Raw genomic sequence first — 16,798 nt, 5'->3', positions numbered from 1 at the left:
AATGACGCAGCGGGAACGTCATCGGAGGTGAAGAAGGGGGCGGGGTGGCAGCGGCCGGGAACAGCATTCCGCGGAACGCGCGAAAAACCTTCTCTTTCTTTTCGCCGAAACACAACAACGGCGACGCAGCCGTCAGGTGACCTCGCGTCACGTGACCGTGCTCGGGTGGGGGAGTGGAGGCCTCGAGCCGCTCGAGCCGTTGCTGACAGGATTTATGACAGGAGCCGGTCGGAAGCAGAGCAGCGCTGAGGCTACGCGGCTGCACCTTCGTCCCGAGGCTGGAAGCGCGGCAGGCCCGCCGGTCGGTCAGCCGTTCATTCACCCGTCTCGTCTCGTCTCGTCCTGCCCTGTCCCCGTCTCAGCGCAGCGTGCGAGGATGACCTGGGGGCTGTGGGGCTTCGCGCTGCTGGGCTGCAGCCTGGCCTCGGCCAGCGGCGTTTACCGGCTGGACGACGCGGTGGGGCTGGCCTGGGAGTTCGACGGCATCGGCGCCCTCAGCGGTGGCGGGGTAGGTTGAGCGGCGGTGGCTGCCGCTACCCCCGGGGGCAGGTGGGGAGGTGTCTGTAGGCGCCTCACCCCGGTCCATGAGGGTCCATGCGCGGGAAATGCGCGCGCGCGTGTGTGGGGGCTGGGGGATCCTATAGAACTGTAGAGTTGGAAGGGACTCCTAAGGGTCATCCAGTACAACCCCCCTTGCAATGCAGGAGTCTCGGCTATAAAGCATCCAGGGCAGCTGGCCACCCAACCTCTGCTTATAACCGTACCCTGTGTATCTGTTTGCTTTGTAACACAACCCCCCCCCCCCAATAAAAACTAATTAAAACGAAATGGGAGACTGTTCCTCAGTCCAACAGCTCTTCTGGTCAGGAAGTTCTTCCTGATGTTTAGTCGGGAGGTTTATTGTTCCAGTCCGTTGCTACATTACACATTTTTGGTTTTTGGTTTTATATTATGAACCACTTTGTGATCCTCGGGCGATGGGCGGTATATAAATTTAATAATAACTAATGAACTATTTAAAAATTTAAAAGATGATGCTGTTAAGGTGCTACACCCAATATGCCAGCAAGTTTGGAAAACTCAGCAATGGCCAGAGGATTGGAGAAGATCAGTCTACATCCCAATCCCAAAGAAGGGCAGTGCCAAGGAATGCTCCAACTACCGCACAATTGCCCTCATTTCACACGCTAGCAAGGTTATGCTTAAAATTCTACAAGGCAGGCTTAGGCAGTATGTGGATCGAGAACTCCCAGAAGTGCAAGCTGGATTTCGAAGGGACAGAGGAACCAGAGACCAAATAGCAAACATGCGCTGGATTATGGAGAAAGCTAGAGAGTTCCAGAAAAATGTCTACTTCTGCTTCATTGACTATGCAAAAGGGCACAAGGAGAAGGGGATGACAGAGGATGAGATGGTTGGACAGTGGTCCATGGGGTCACGAAGAGTCGGACACGACTAAACAACAACAATTAACAGGGGTTGGTGAAACTGGCTCCGGTTTGGGTTGTGAGCCCAGGTGTGTGTGCAACAATCACCTATCAGATTATGGAGTGTATGATTTTTACATTTTACGGTATAGAGATAGAAACAGTAATTCCAGCATTTTCCTTTTTTTCTTTTCTAGGCTACTTCCCGGCTTTTGGTGAATTACCCAGAACCTTATCGCTCTCAGATTTTGGATTATCTTTTTAAGGTAAGTGTGGCATTGCTGTTCTTGTAGACTTTGACCTAGGGCAGTCATTGAATCAACCTCTTTTTGACCGTTTTTTAATTTCTTTAAGAAATGTTTTAGCCATCCAGCCTTGTTAGATATCCTAGGGTTAGCTGTTGCATTATAAAACATCACATAAAAATAGCCGAACCAGAGCACATAAAATGCATAATCAAAATTCCATATAGGTGCTTCTATCCTGGGTGTCAACTGACTTTCTCAACCTCTCCAAATTCTGGAACAAATATGTCTTTAGTTGGCACTGAAAAGAAAGTAAGGCAGATCTCAACCATTCTTGTAAGGAAGGGTGTTTCATAACTGACGTGGCACTTAGTGCTCTGGCAGCTACATTCTGGGCTGCCTTCAAGGGCTGCTCCATGTGTTAATGTGCTGACAAGTATTCTTTACCATACTTAAATTTATATAAAACCTGTGAAACTGAGATGTACTGCTTTTCATTTCAACATTAAGAATGTTGATGAAAGACTGCAGTTCAGAATAGAATGTAAGAAATGTACTTACAGAAACAGCCTGGGTATTTGGGCAATGCTGAAATGGTGAATGAATAAGGTGAACAGCACAGTGCTGGGGCTTTTTTCATAGCAAGAATGTCATTTTCTGGAGTGCCTGGGAAATTTATGGTCTTTCCTGGTAAATGAATGGGGTGATAATGAGGCTTTCAAGATTATTTGTGCTGCTTGTGACAAAATGGTGTTGAGGAATATGATAAGCTTTTTATTTCTTTTCAGGCAAAATTCTTTTTAGTTCAATTTATTGCTTGCCTTTCACCATCAGGTTCCAGGGTGCACCTCAACAACTTAAAATACTATATTAAAATTGTTTAACACTAATTGCAGTCAAAAGAACAGAGTGAATCCTAAAGATGTACGTCAAAGGCTACAGTGATGATGTGCATCTTCAGCATGCATCAGAAACTATAACAAGGGTGCCAAATGCACCTCTATGGGGAGAGAATTCCACAAATTAGGGACTACTACAAATAATGGGCTGCCCCTCACACAGCCTTCTGAGGGCATTGGAACTACCCAGAGGTGGGATACAAATGGGAATGATGTAGAAACTGAAACCCTTTATTGGAAGTTGTGGGATAAATATATATTTCCTCCATTATCATTTTTCCCCCAGTTTCAAAGTTTATTGATTGGAGCAGAAAATAACAAGAATTGTTAAATCAAACAGGTTGGGGGAAAACCTTATTTCAAACTATTCCCAATAATGGTACAATCTACATCGAAGTACAAGAAAAAAGTTAATAAGATAATACTTTAAAATTCAGCTAAGTGTTTAAGTATATGTGTTGTTGTTGTTGTTGTTTAGTCGTTTAGTCGTGTCCGACTCTTCGTGACCCCATGGACCATAGCACGCCAGGCACTCCTGTCTTCCACTGCCTCCCGCAGTTTGGTCAAACTCATGTTCGTAGCTTCGAGAACACTGTCCAACCATCTCGTCCTCTGTCGTCCCCTTCTCCTAGTGCCCTCAATCTTTCCCAACATCAGGGTCTTTTCCAAGGATTCTTCTCTTCTCATGAGGTGGCCAAAGTATTGGAGCCTCAGCTTCACGATCTGTCCTTCTAGGGAGCACTCAGGTCTGATTTCCTTAAGAATGGATAGGTTTGATCTTCTTGCAGTCCACGGGACTCTCAAGAGTCTCCTCCAGCACCATAATTCAAAAGCATCAATTCTTCGGCGATCAGCCTTCTTTATGGTCCAGCTCTCACTTCCATACATCACTACTGGGAAAACCATAGCTTTAACTATACGGACCTTTGTCGGCAAGGTGATGTCTCTGCTTTTTAAGATGCTGTCTAGGTTTGTCATTGCTTTTCTCCCAAGAAGCAGGCGTCTTTTAATTTCGTGCCTGCTGTCACCATCTGCAGTGATCAAGGAGCCCAAGAAGGTGAAATCTCTCACTGCCTCCATTTCTTCCCCTTCTATTTGCCAGGAGGTGATGGGACCAGTGGCCATGATCTTGGTTTTTTTGATGTTGAGCTTCAGACCATATTTTGCGCTCTCCTCTTTCACCCTCATTAAAAGGTTCTTTAATTCCTCCTCGCTTTCTGCCATCAAGGTTGTGTCATCTGCATATCTGAGGTTGTTGATATTTCTTCCAGCAATCTTAATTCCGGCTTGGGATTCATCTAGTCCAGCCTTTCGCATGATGAATTCTGCATATAAGTTAAATAAGCAGGGAGACAATATACAACCTTGTCGTACTCCTTTCCCAATTTTGAACCACTCAGTTGTTCCATATCCAGTTCTAACTTCTTGTCCCACATAGAGATTTCTCAGGAGACAGATGAGGTGATCAGGCACTCCCATTTCTTTAAGAACTTGCCATAGTTTGCTGTGGTCGACACAGTCAAAGGCTTTTGCATAGTCAATGAAGCAGAAGTAGACGTTTTTCTGGAACTCTCTAGCTTTCTCCATAATCCAGCGCATGTTTGCTATTTGGTCTCTGGTTCCTCTGCCTTTTCGAAATCCAGCTTGCGATTTTGCTACAAAGTCATAGTACTGCACACAAAACAGTCTCAGGGATGACTTGGATTGAAATTCAAATTCCTGCATCCTGTGTCCCCCCCCCTCCGCCCTGTGGAAGTCCCCCATCAGGTCAGGCTAGCCCTGTTGTTGATGCTGGAGAATAAATTTCTAAGAAGTAAGAGGTTTACAAAAAAAACAACAACCAAGTTCTTTAACATCTTCTCAATCAGATTGGCAGGGCAGAATTGTCATTTGAATCTGTTCCGAGAGGTTAAGCCCTCTTTGTAGTTACTACGTGACACTGTTTACTATGTGAAGACAGCCGGCAAGTTTCAAAACCATGGCAAATGGCTATTTTTTTGCTTATTGGCTATTTTTTTGCTTATTACTTGTGCTGGGTGGCTTCTTTGAGGGCTAATAGGACTAGAGGACCCTTGAGATTACTTCCAACTCTACCATTCTACGATTCTATGATTGTGCTTCTGTGAATAATTTTTTTAAAAAAATATTGAAGGCGATTATTTTATGTAATTGGGATTATTGTTCTTTGAGGGAATCTATTAAGCTGCAAAATAATTGACCTTGCAGAAGAAACTTCCTTGCAATATGCAAAATTTTGCATAACAATAGTATGTACAGTATATATATGTGTGTGTGTGTATATATATATATATATATATACGGTATATATGTAGAACGAGGGAATGAGATAAAATGAGCAACTAAATTATTCTTCTGCTTTTGGTAATTAGCAATGTAATGATCCTGGCAAGGGCTCAGGGCGGTGCTGTGGGGTTCCTTCCAGCCTGGAGAAAGTGCTGTGTGTTTCATAGCCTGTTTCCCTTTCCACTTAATTGTAGGAAGGCACAGTAAAGGTAAAGGTAAAGGGACCCCTGACCATTAGGTCCAGTCGTGACCGACTCTGGGGTTGTGCGCTCATCTCGCATTATTGGCCGAGGGAGCCAGCGTACAGCTTCCAGGTCATGTGGCCAGCATGACAAAGCTGCTTCTGGCAAACCGGAGCAGCACATGGAAACACCGTTTACCTTCCCGCTGTAGTGGTTCCTATTTATCTACTTACATTTTGACATGAAGCAATTTGAAGTAATTGCAACTGTATGAGCAAAGCTGGGAGAAAACAATTGCAGAAGGGCCACAAGGCTCATTTTTGCAGCACACGGAGAGGGGAAAGGCTGATGAAAGGTGAAGGCATAATAGGCTTCTGTACCAAGTTATTTTGTAAAGATGTATTAAAATCCCTTTCCCTAGTGCTGGTGTTGCTGGGCGACTAGTTCCATTAGCACTGCAGAACTGATCCTCTGCGGGATATTGACTGCCAGCGTCTCAAAGGCTCTGAAGTCTGACTTATTATGTGCAGTGTATGCTTGCACAGCCACTATTTTGGCATATCATGTGCAAACACAATCTCTGTTTTCAATCAAAGAAGTAATGATTGTTGAGCATCGTAGTATGTGATAAATCAGTACCACAGTCATGACTGCAAATTATTTCCTAGTTACATGATACACTGTGATCCATGCATAGCATAAATGTTAACACTGCTTCCTCTTCTTTTTCCCCTGAAGCCAAATTTTGCTGCCGCTTTACAAATCCTCAAAGTGGAGATTGGCGGAGATGCACAGTCCACAGGTATGAGCTGTTGAGGAAAGAGATTTAACCACAAAACATTGTAATAATGCTGTAATTACTGGTTGGTTAGTTCTAAACATTGTCAACCAAGTTGCTCACCACGAGCTTTGCATGATATACTGATTGTGCCTCTTTACTAGGTTCTGGAAAACTGATTCTGTTATGGTTGGAACAAAATACTCGTGGAGATTTTTCTCAAGCCCCTTGATGGGGATATATTTGCCCTTCCCCAGAGTTATGTTGATAATTTGATAAGCAGGGTGGGGGTGGTACCCCCCCCCAGCTGTTCTGTGTACCTGTGTGTACATCCCATCAGATGTCAAACAGATAAATAACTACAGTATTTGACTTTTAGAAGACATCTGAAGGCAGAGAAATTTTTAATGGTTGATGCTTTATTGCATTTTTAATATTTTGTTAGGAGCCACCCCTAGTGTCTGGGGTGACCCAGTCAGATGGGTGGCACATTATTATTATTATTATTATTATTATTATTATTATTAGCATCATCATCATCAATATTATTAAGATTGTTGTGTGTATGGTGCTTTGTTTTTGCATGGTAGGGGGAGCTGTTGCCTAGTGGTTTCCATATTAAGTTGGAGAATATCTCCAGAAAATTGGATGTCCTCCTGCTATAAACATGCTTTACTTTGCTGTAAATCCATTGATTTCATTAGCACTTATTTCCAAGTAAGCATATCAAGGTGCTGTTAAATGGGTAGGCGGAAGCATATATGAAACACCCCCCCCCCAAGTTCCTACTGTTACAAATTATACCGTAGCCTGGACCTGTGTGTGTGGAGGGCTGCTGATCCACTGTTGAATAGGACACAGCTGTGGACAGCTTGAGGAGGCTCCCTCACATCTTGGCGCCTGCCCGCACACCCTACAGCAGGTGTGGGGAACTTTTGACTCTCTGGATGTTGTTGAACCACGATGCCTATCAGCCCCTGGAAGCATTGGCCAGTGGCCAGAGATGGTGGGAATTGTAGTTCAGCAGCATCTAGAGGGCCAAAGGTGACCTTACCTACAGTGAGAGACAAGGGTGAGACCAGCATGTTCAGGGGATCTTCATTGTTGTGAGAGATGCTGAGGTGACCTGTGAGTTTGTTTGTTTGTTCCTAGGGGAGAAACGGGAAGCTGAGAGGTGTTGTGTGGGGCTCCCAATTACTGATCAACAAAGATCAGTGTTTTATTGAGTTGTATTTATGGTTTCATTGCATATTTTGGTTTTTTTATTTGCTGTATACTGCTTAGAGGTATTTTATATGAATTAGGTGACATAGATATGGTGTTAATAATATTATTATTGCTATATATGTAGCTGGAGGATGTTGAGGTTGACAGATGTAGCTATTAAGAATAGTTAGAATGGTGTTATTATTGTTCCATATTACATGAAGCTCTCAATCTAATGCAACTGGACATAGATCATAAACAGAGAATAGTTTGCCTTGTAAATGAGGCATGCATATCCTGGGCTGGCAAAGCACTGCGTAAGCTGGATGGTACAGCTGATTTATATTTAGAACATTTAATTAGCATTGTTTTTTTATTAGCATTATTTCAGTGCAGAGTCATGAGTGGGTGAATGCCAAACTTCAGCTTATAATATCTTTGGACTTTATCAAAAAATGGTTGCTATGATTTTTGAAGAACCCCGCAACATAACCTGGTGCCATCTGGGCACCACATTTCGTCTACATTTCAGATTTTAGTATTTTTTTGCCATCATGTTTCATGTGCTTGTGATTCTTCAGCAGATAAGCCCCAGAACAACCTGACTTAAAGTATAGCTTTCCACTCACTAAGTTCTTACAACCTGTGATTACAGGATAGGCATTGGAATGTCTATAGAAGATCAAGGTTCTTAATGTAGGTGTATAAGTACAGAGAACTGCATTTGTTGTTAATCTCCTTCTTCTCTTGATGCTATCCAGGGTGCTAAAATTGGTGTAAGAATAATATTGCATGTCCACTTTCATGATACACATATAGTTTACATGTCTTACGAAATGTATTAGATTGATGTAGCAAAGGATGTGTCACACATTGCTGAGTTACAGTTTTGTTTTCCTTCTGTAGATGGGACTGAACCATCCCACATGCACTATGAAGATGATGAAAATTATTTCCGGGGCTATGAATGGTGGCTGATGAAAGAAGCTAAAAAGAGAAACCCTAATATTAAATTGATCGGTAAGAACTGCAGACCTGTGAGCTGACGTTTTGTCCTTCTTACCCTGTAATTTGAGAGTACCTTTGTGATTCATTTTAAACCAGTTTGTTCCAATGTAACATGCAGCATGCTTTAAATAATAATAATTTACTCAGCTTGGAGAGTATGTGTTGTGTGTTTGAGAGAGGTTGGGTTCGCACAACTTTGCAAGCCCAAACTGTGATTTACCAGGACCATATGAATTTGCAAGCTCTCAGAGAGGAGCGGATGCTTTTCAGGCCTATCCTGTGCTGACGTTAGCCAGTGTTTGGCTTTGCATGTCATTCAAACCTAGGCTGGTGGTTATTCTCTTTCCTCACTAGCCATGAGCTTCTACCAAGAAAAAAACCGTGGGGGTGGGGGAGAAAAGAAGGCATCCTCTGCTGTTGTTACTGCTTACATAGGAATGAGTTGGTGGCCAGATGGAGCAATTTTGACCTGTCAGGCTTTATTTATTCATTCATTTAAAAAAAGAGAGAAGACTTTTATATAATGATTAAACTGTAAACATTTTACTTCTCCCAAAATACTCCCCCCCTTCACTAAAAATTGGGTTTCGGTCAGCACCCCATGATTAACACACACTTAAGGGATTTTGTAGTTTGAATCCCCACATCCATTCCAAATCATTTCTGTTATATAAACTTATAATAAAATCCTCTTAAATTTGAAAGGGAAGTTTTGGGGATGTAGTGTGATGGAAGTGTTAAGAGAACATTATTATTTTTATATAAAACTCCAATACTGTATACCGCATGCTTTGATACCAAAATTACCATTGCAATTGACAAGGAAACCTTATTGAAGAAATCCAGCCAGTTTGTAAAAATACAATATGCAGGAACCTCTAACACTTCTGAAAAATTAAATTGTGATGTTGGTTGGGGACTGAGGTGAAGCCCCAAGAGCAAGCAGTGCATTGTATAGTCTCTTGTAGGGTGTCCCAAAGAAAATCAGCATTACCTGGAAGGGCTGACAACCAACGAGGAAGACTAGATGCCTGGAGCTGCCGTTTGCCTCTTTTGAAAGCCTTCCACTCATAATGTCACAAATGTCTTCCCATGACAGAGTTAGGCAACACAGATTTCCCATGCATTGCAGAATCTTCCTCTTTCAGAAGTGCCAGTTGCAACGGCATGCTGCCTCACCTTCCTGTTTTTGCATTTCTTTGCCCACACAATCAACTTGTCATTTCCTGAGTGCTTCATGAAAAATGCATTAGTTCTGAGAAAGTGCACACTCCGAATATGAAGGAAGCCCAGGACGAGCCTGAAGCAGTGCTGTTCACCTGACTGTAATTGTTCCTCCTGATAACTCCATGAGGTGTACCACTGGGTGAAAAGCACTGTTTTGTGGCATACAGTAAAGGAGGGCCTGATAGCAGAAAGAGTGCAGTTTGGACTGGCTGAGCCTTTGAGTGTTTGTTGGTTGCAGCCTTTCTCCGCAGGCACTTAAGCCCACAGCTTTGCTGGAGGAAGAAAGGGAAGACCCAGTAGCAGAGGGTATTGTTTGTCAGCACACATTTCTGGAGAGAACGAAAAGATGATTTATAGTTATATTTGTGGGGAAGCGTGGAAATACTGAATCAAAACTTACCAACGAAAGAAAATTGATGTTTAGTGCTGCCTGATCGCCAAACCATGGTTTGGTTTGTTATCTGGGCATATGTGCTTCTCTTCTCCCCTCTCCCTCATGTCTCATATGGGCATGCCCTTAGAGCCAATAGTTAGTGCAGATATTCTAGTTAGCCCAAACCAGTTTCCCTACCTGCTTCTAGCCATGATTGTTAGACTGGATTTGGGATTAACATCCCCATAAGTGTAACTTGCTTTTTAATCTCCTTGGCTGCCAGCTAGACACCAGGCTAAACTCAGGAGGCTGGTACTGGTGTACAAAGCCTTACATAGTTTGGGACACGGATACCTAGCAGATAATCTCACCCCTTTATACCCAGTTGAGCACTGCACTCTGCAGGAGAGGGCCTCCCTCAGACACAAGCAAAGAAATGTATGGATTGTTCTGTAGCCTGAGCACACCCCAAATGCCTCTCTTGCAGGGTAGGTTTAAGTTTGAACTGTCCTATTTTGAGAATAGGGGCTGTGTGCTAAGCTTTTCCGTTGTATTAATTTTATGCTTGTTTTTTCCTCTTTACAGGGTTGCCCTGGGCTTTCCCAGGATGGGTTGGGAGGGGTGAGAACTGGCCCTATGATCATCCGGATGTGACTGCTTATTATATTGTGTCCTGGATTATAGGCGCTAAAAGATTTCATGATTTGGACATTGACTACATTGGGGTTAGTAAAGGAATTCCTGTTTAAATACTTTTGAACATGATTCATGTTAGATATTCCAAAGTCATCCAATACAAGTCTGCTTCGACCATTTTCCTTAAAAAATCCACTGGGTTACTTCACACCCCTCCCCCCAATTATTAAAATAATGATTAGGAAACAAAGGTGCGCACACTTTAGGCTTATGGGATTTGCCTTGTTTTTTTGTCCTAGAACCTCAAGATCCACCAGTCAGAGCCTGGTACAAAAGACATACGTACATTTCCTTTGTGTACACATTTATACGCAAACACATGCATCCTTTTTCCTACCTGTAACACCTGGAGAAGGCGCTACAATTAAACCATTCTTTACTACCAGAACTGCACTGAACTTATGTTCCTTCCCTCCACCTAACCCCAATTTTCAGTCCTCCTTTTCCTGCTTTCCTCATTTAAGTTGTTGTTGTTGTTGTTGAAGTTGAACAGTTGGTAGTCAGAATTTGTTGCTGATCTACTTTTAATCACCCAGAGATTTACTAGTAGATTGCAATCTTCCGTTTAGGGCCTTAGGCCATCCACCACTGGCTGCCTTTCATTCTGTGTGCATTATTACCACACGTTGGGCCAGGACAGAGAGCGTAGCTTCCAGTGCAGATCCTTAAGCCTGGACAGTTTTTCTGCAGCATATCAGACCTAGACAAACCTGAGGCTTCATAAGTACCAGGAGCAAAACATTTTGCCCATTGGCCCTCCAGGCTTAAGCCCAGTAAGCTCAGGAAAGGGCATGCCAGGAATTGGGTTTGAGTGTGTCTTCTCTTACCTTTGTATCACTTCTGTTTTTTTATTTTATTTTGGTATTTTTAGATCTGGAATGAACGGTCTTTTAGCAGCAAATATATCAAGGTAGGTCAACTGATCAATTGACATCCATTTTTAAAATAATGCATTCTTAGCATGTGTAACATAGAACTTCTAGCAGAATTCAGCTAAGTTGTTGTACTAGTGCAACAGGATCTCTCCCTCTGCATCCTCTCCCAATTTTGCTTGGACACATCAGAACAGCACAGCTGGTGTTTCTGTATGTGTATCTATGTGTGTAGAAGAGGGCAGAATTTTTGCACTAGCTTACCTTTATCAGCTTACCTACAGTTCTTGCTTTTGTTTTTGTTCTGTTGCTAATTGGTAGCAAAGCTTCCTAAGGCAGTTTTAATGGATAAAGATGCATAGAAAATGGCTGCAATCCAAACATGCCCAGCTGATGCCTCCCAAATGTTTTGGACTACAATTCCCATAATCCCTGGCTGCTGCCCATATTGATTGGAGCTGATGGGAATTGTATTCCAATACATCAAGAGGATGTCTGCTTGGGAAACACTGGACTAGGGGGTCTCTAGATTCTCAGTGTTGGTTTTATTCTTTCTTCAGTTTCTGGCCGATAACTATCGTTTATTAGCAAATAAGCCTTTTGCTTGTGCACATCGCCCCTTCACTCCTCCCTTTGAGGTATGAGCAGACACATCAGGTCTTCAGTTAACCATAGTCTCCCATTCCCTCTGAACTGGGAAACAAGCCACAGTTTCATGGAAACAAGCCATTAAACCATGGTTTGAGCCTGCTACTTGCTCAACCATTGCATACAATACATAGTGTTTATTGACAAAGAGTGTCTTGCTATGCACAGCAAATTAAAATGAACCCCATTTTTGAAGACATGAAATGCTACTACAGTTATAATGTAAAATGAAGGGATATGTTAAAAGTGTGTATTTTGTGTGTATGTCTGGTAGCAAGGGACTGCAGTGAAAGTTATAAGTGACTGAATGCACGTTTGCCCAAGCTGAACTCTGCTAGGAAAACTAGTGTAGTTAAATTTGTCCTTTACAGATGTGTCTCTTAAGCTAACTTGTCTCACTGCTACAGATTTATCTTTTATTGAACATTCCTCCATTTCTCTGAAGTAAGGTTTGACAGCAGCACTAATAGGCCAAGAACTGAAAGGTGGGAGGAACCACTTACTCTCCAGACATTGTGGACTATAAATCCCATCAGTTCTGACCATGACCCAATGGCCGTGCTAGCTGGGGCTAATGGGAGCTGGAGTCCAAGAGTATCTGGAGGGCAACTGGCTGCCCATCCTCGTTTTATATCCGACATAGTGCCCTACTAGACAACCCCCTATCTACTCAAAAATAAGTCCATTGACTTCAGTGGAGCTTATTCCCTGGAAAGTACCTAGAGCCGGCCCTGCATGGGATGCACTTCAATTACAGTCAGTTTCTAAGTGGTGGTGGTATTATTAGTCCGCTTTATTAAATGTAGGATAATGGACATAACTCATGGGACGTCTTATCTGTATGAGACAGAAATATTTATTTAAGATTATCATCTTTTCTGTATGTGTAGAGTGGTTTATGTTGTATGAATGATTTCTGCATTGCATAAAATTGGAGATTGCAAGATTAACAATGAAGGATATAATAGGGTTTTACAAATGGATTTTTTTTTTACTGGTTCTGTTTTAAAGTAGAGGTGGGGAACTGGATCTGGCCAGGAGGATCTTCTCCCTCCCCTCCATTGTTGAAGACCAAATTTGGCAGGTGGGTGGGGCTGCTCACCTCTCAATCACCTGACATCACAATGACGTCAGTTACCCCTTCCACTCTGCACCATTTGAAATCAAACAGTGCAGGCAAATTCACAGCCCACAAAGTACCTTTCAAAGCACTATTCAAGACCTGTCTGATCTTGTGAAGTCTACCAGTATTGCAAAGCATTCTGCAAGACCCCATGACAGAGTGCTTTGTAGATTGTTTTTCAGACACCACATATTGGCAGCCCCTGCAAACCTATTTCAGCTGAGCCAGGGGTTTCCTTTCATCTGTGGGGCAGGCCAAATGGGAAGACCTGGTGGGCCTAATCAGGTCTGTGGGTTGGAGGTTTTGCACCCCTGTTTTAAAACATGGTATTAGAAGCTGGCTGCTAAGTGAATGTAGAACGGAGTTCTCAAACACTTAATTGACTTCTGAGTTCAGGGTGTCATGCCTGTTTAATGATAAGAATGGAGAGCTGCCAAGGATTTTCAAATCTCCAGCGTTTCTGCTTTCTCGGTCATTAACAATTCAGTTAAAATTCTTACATTATTTAAATTGGATGATGATGTGTCTTAATGGGCGAGATTCATCAAATGAGTCCCATCTATTTGTGCAATGGGGTTTCCCTGCTCTCTGTGCATGTCCTGAAATTGGCTTGGGAGAACATCCAGAACAGTGTGTTGGAAGGGGGCAGATGTATCACCAGATGTAAGGGAATTAGCTGTGGCTAATTGGTGGCTAGGAAAGTCAACCTGTACACCTGCCAAGGCACTCCCTTCAAGTTGAAGCCCCGGAAGTCCTTGTTTTAACAACAGGTTCCATGATTAAGAACTGGTAATACATGAATAACTTGGGGAACTGGGAGCTTTGGAGCACAATTTAAAGCAGTAGTTATCCAAATGTTGAAAGTACCTTTCATGTATATATTGGAGTGCTCTGTCTCTTCCTGGCCCCTTTCCTGGGCTTCACACAGTTAATTGGCTGAACTATGCATGTCCGCTCAGGGATATGTTCCACTGAATTCAGTGGGGCTTGCTCTCAGGTAAGGGTGTTCAGGATTCCATTTGAGAGCTGTGACACTTGGGCAGATTAACTGTGTGTGTAGAAGCTCAGCTCTTCCATCATTTCACAGCCCTCACACTTTAATTTGATCTGTTAAGATAATGTCACACTCTCCCCATTGATGAAAGCTGTGTATCTGTCAAGTAATGTTATCTGTTACCAAGGTGCTCCGCAAAACCATGGACGGAGTGGGTTTAAGGAAGGTTGGCATCATTGCTGCTGATGGCGATTGGGACATTGCAAATGAAATGCTAGTTGATCCCTATCTTAATGACTCGGTTGAGATAGTAGGGTAAGTGTGGAAGCCTTGGGTAATAATAATAATAATTTTATTATTTATACCCCGCCTATCTGGTGATGGTGATTCCTTTGTGCCTTTGATCACAGTTCCATATGAGCTGAGGAAAGTTTGCATCCATGTTTGACCATTAACTGAAGGAAATTTGGATCCAAGCTTGGCCATTTCTGCATCTCATACTTGAGGTGCTATGCTGCCCCTTTTGCGACCTCTGCTCTTGTGCTTGACATTGTGCATTTAGTGCAACCTGTCTAGTGTCTCTCTGCTGCTGCTGCTTATTTTGGTGTCTGCATCCTTTTTTAAATATATCTTCTACAGTCTTTTCGGTGGTGGTAGTGTGGTTTTGGTATACTCTCATTGTAGAAATCCTTCAGGCTGTCTCTCTGGCCTTTCTTTTCTCTGAGCTGTAAACTTCACTTTCAACATGGTTTTAATATTTAAAGCAGTAATATTTTACTACTTTACTGTATTGTTACTGTATTGTTACTCTTTTTTCAGATTTCCTTATTTTTAATTTCATTTGTAGATGTGCTTTTAATGTGTGCCTTTCCCTTGTTATATATGCGTTCCATATTTCTTAGCTGTGAAACTCTTCTAGGTGCTCTATAGAGGGGGGGAGCAGGGTATCCATTACCTGCATTTATTTATTAATCAAATTTGTACCCAGCCCTTCCTCCCGAAGGAACCTAGCAAACGACATGCCATGAAACACTTTAAAAATACATTTAAAGAACTCCCATTCAAAGCTGAACTCAAAGGCATTTTGAAAGAGGAAGGTCTTCAGTAGGTGCTGAAAAAGACAACACCTGTTTAATATTCAAATTCATGTCGTATACGGAAAATTTATGGCCATTTGGACATTCCTAGTGACAGTCTATGCTTAACATGCCTTTCCAACAGGGAAATGCTCATTTCAAAAAGGGATCGCCCAATATATCAGCACGATCGCCCTTGGGTTTGTGATATTTGCTTGGTCTGTAAAATAAGCTTGTGGAAGTGCCATCATTCCCTCTGTTTCTGACATTCGGGTATGAACACAATTGTTAGGTAGCCTAAACAACCCAACCCACACATAAGAGAGAGGTATCAGCAGGCTTGGGGGGGGGCACTAAAATCTGCCAAAGTAGGAAAGAACCTTAAGGAATACCCGGGGGATAACCCCACAAAGCAGCACAGTGGCAGCGGCGGAGCTAGGCACTCGAGCACCCGGAGCGGCGCACATGCCGTGCACCCAGGGGCGGGGTGATCGTGCCCAGGGGGTGCGATTCAACGTTGCAGCCCGGCCAGGGGGTGCGATCGGCACAGCGGCGATTGCGCCCGCCCAGGATTTTGTCACTCCCCCCTCAGGGAAGACACCCGGGGCGGAGCGCCCCCTGCCCCCCCTTCCCACGCCCCTGCACAGCAACCACTGGCCATGCTCTGTACCCATGGAATACTGGCTGGTTCTTGGGAGGGAGAAATTGGGAAACTGGGTGGAAGTGAAGAGCACTGAGCAGGAACACTCCACACAACAATATTTTGCGGCAGCTCTTACTTTTACATTGTTTAAAGCCATACATCTCTTGGGAGGAAAACTTGAGAAATAAAAGTTCCTCTTCTGATGTACCCCTTAAGTAGGGGGCAAGCATCATTGAACTAAGTGAGGCTACATAGGGCTGGATCATAAATCTGTTTTGTGACGGCTAATTAACCAGTAAGCAGAAGCTACACCTTTTAGCCTAAACAAAAGAGTTATTTTAATTAGGGGATATTTTTAGTAGTTCGGAAGAAGCTGGCTTCTCCTAATGGTGTCTTCATGCACCCGAATTTTGATGATGATGATGATAATAATAATAATAATAATAATAAAAAAAATATACCATCCTTCATCTGTAGATCTCAGGGCGGTTCACAACAAATCTGGGGCACTCATCAGGGCCATTGTTTTTCCTATTATTGTACCTGTTCTGCAGAGTTGTCTAATGTTACTAAATTGCCACAGCAACAATTAACTCTCTGCTGACTAATTTAAAAGCGATTCAGCTGGTAGTCACATTTGACCCAATTGTGGATTCATTCAACAGGATTAATAATTTAGTTAGCTACATTCACACACACACACATTGTCAGCCCTCAGAAGAACTTAAGGATTTTCAAAATGATTACTTGCCGTGGAATAACTTTTCTGATTGAAAAATGGTAGTTAGGCATCATAGAGAAGAGCAGCTCAAGGTTTATACTTGGGTGTGATTAGTGGCAGGCACTGTGTGTGGAATGATGCTGCTCACCTGAGTCACAGCTGCACTGATCTTTCCTCTGCCTCTCCATTCCAGTATGCAACAGCGACTCAGCTGGAGAGAGGTCAGGTGAGCAGCGCAGCCTCAACCTACAGCCTGCTACTGAGTGGTGGAAAAGATTGCCATAGATAATGTCTTGCTTTTCTGAACATGCTCATTTAGGCCTCGGCTATGCAGATGTAGCTATGCAGATAGACTTCCAAAAACTAGTCTCATGCA

At 43.0% G+C, this 16,798-nt stretch overlaps 1 protein-coding gene across 2 annotated transcripts in view; it reads left to right on the top strand.

Annotated features, from left to right (window-relative positions):
* The window catches only part of GALC (galactosylceramidase), a 35,521-nt gene continuing 18,723 nt past the window's right edge, over window positions 1–16,798 (top strand). The window contains exons 1-7 of one of the 2 annotated variants that reach the window (XM_035107697.3): window positions 1–508; window positions 1,625–1,693; window positions 5,796–5,859; window positions 7,948–8,061; window positions 10,235–10,374; window positions 11,217–11,255; window positions 14,170–14,297. In XM_035107697.3, coding sequence (XP_034963588.3) covers window positions 215–508; window positions 1,625–1,693; window positions 5,796–5,859; window positions 7,948–8,061; window positions 10,235–10,374; window positions 11,217–11,255; window positions 14,170–14,297 — 848 coding nt within the window. In that variant the 5' untranslated portion in view covers window positions 1–214. The remainder of the gene's footprint in view (window positions 509–1,624; window positions 1,694–5,795; window positions 5,860–7,947; window positions 8,062–10,234; window positions 10,375–11,216; window positions 11,256–14,169; window positions 14,298–16,798) is intronic. The other variant, XM_035107687.3, reaches the window with a different exon arrangement.

The sequence above is a fragment of the Zootoca vivipara genome, chromosome 1, assembly GCF_965207765.1.
Source record: "Zootoca vivipara chromosome 1, rZooViv2.hap1.1, whole genome shotgun sequence".
NCBI classification, from domain to species: Eukaryota; Metazoa; Chordata; class Lepidosauria; order Squamata; family Lacertidae; genus Zootoca; species Zootoca vivipara.
Note: the sequence above shows the minus strand (reverse complement) of the source record. Positions and strands in the feature narration are given on the sequence as shown.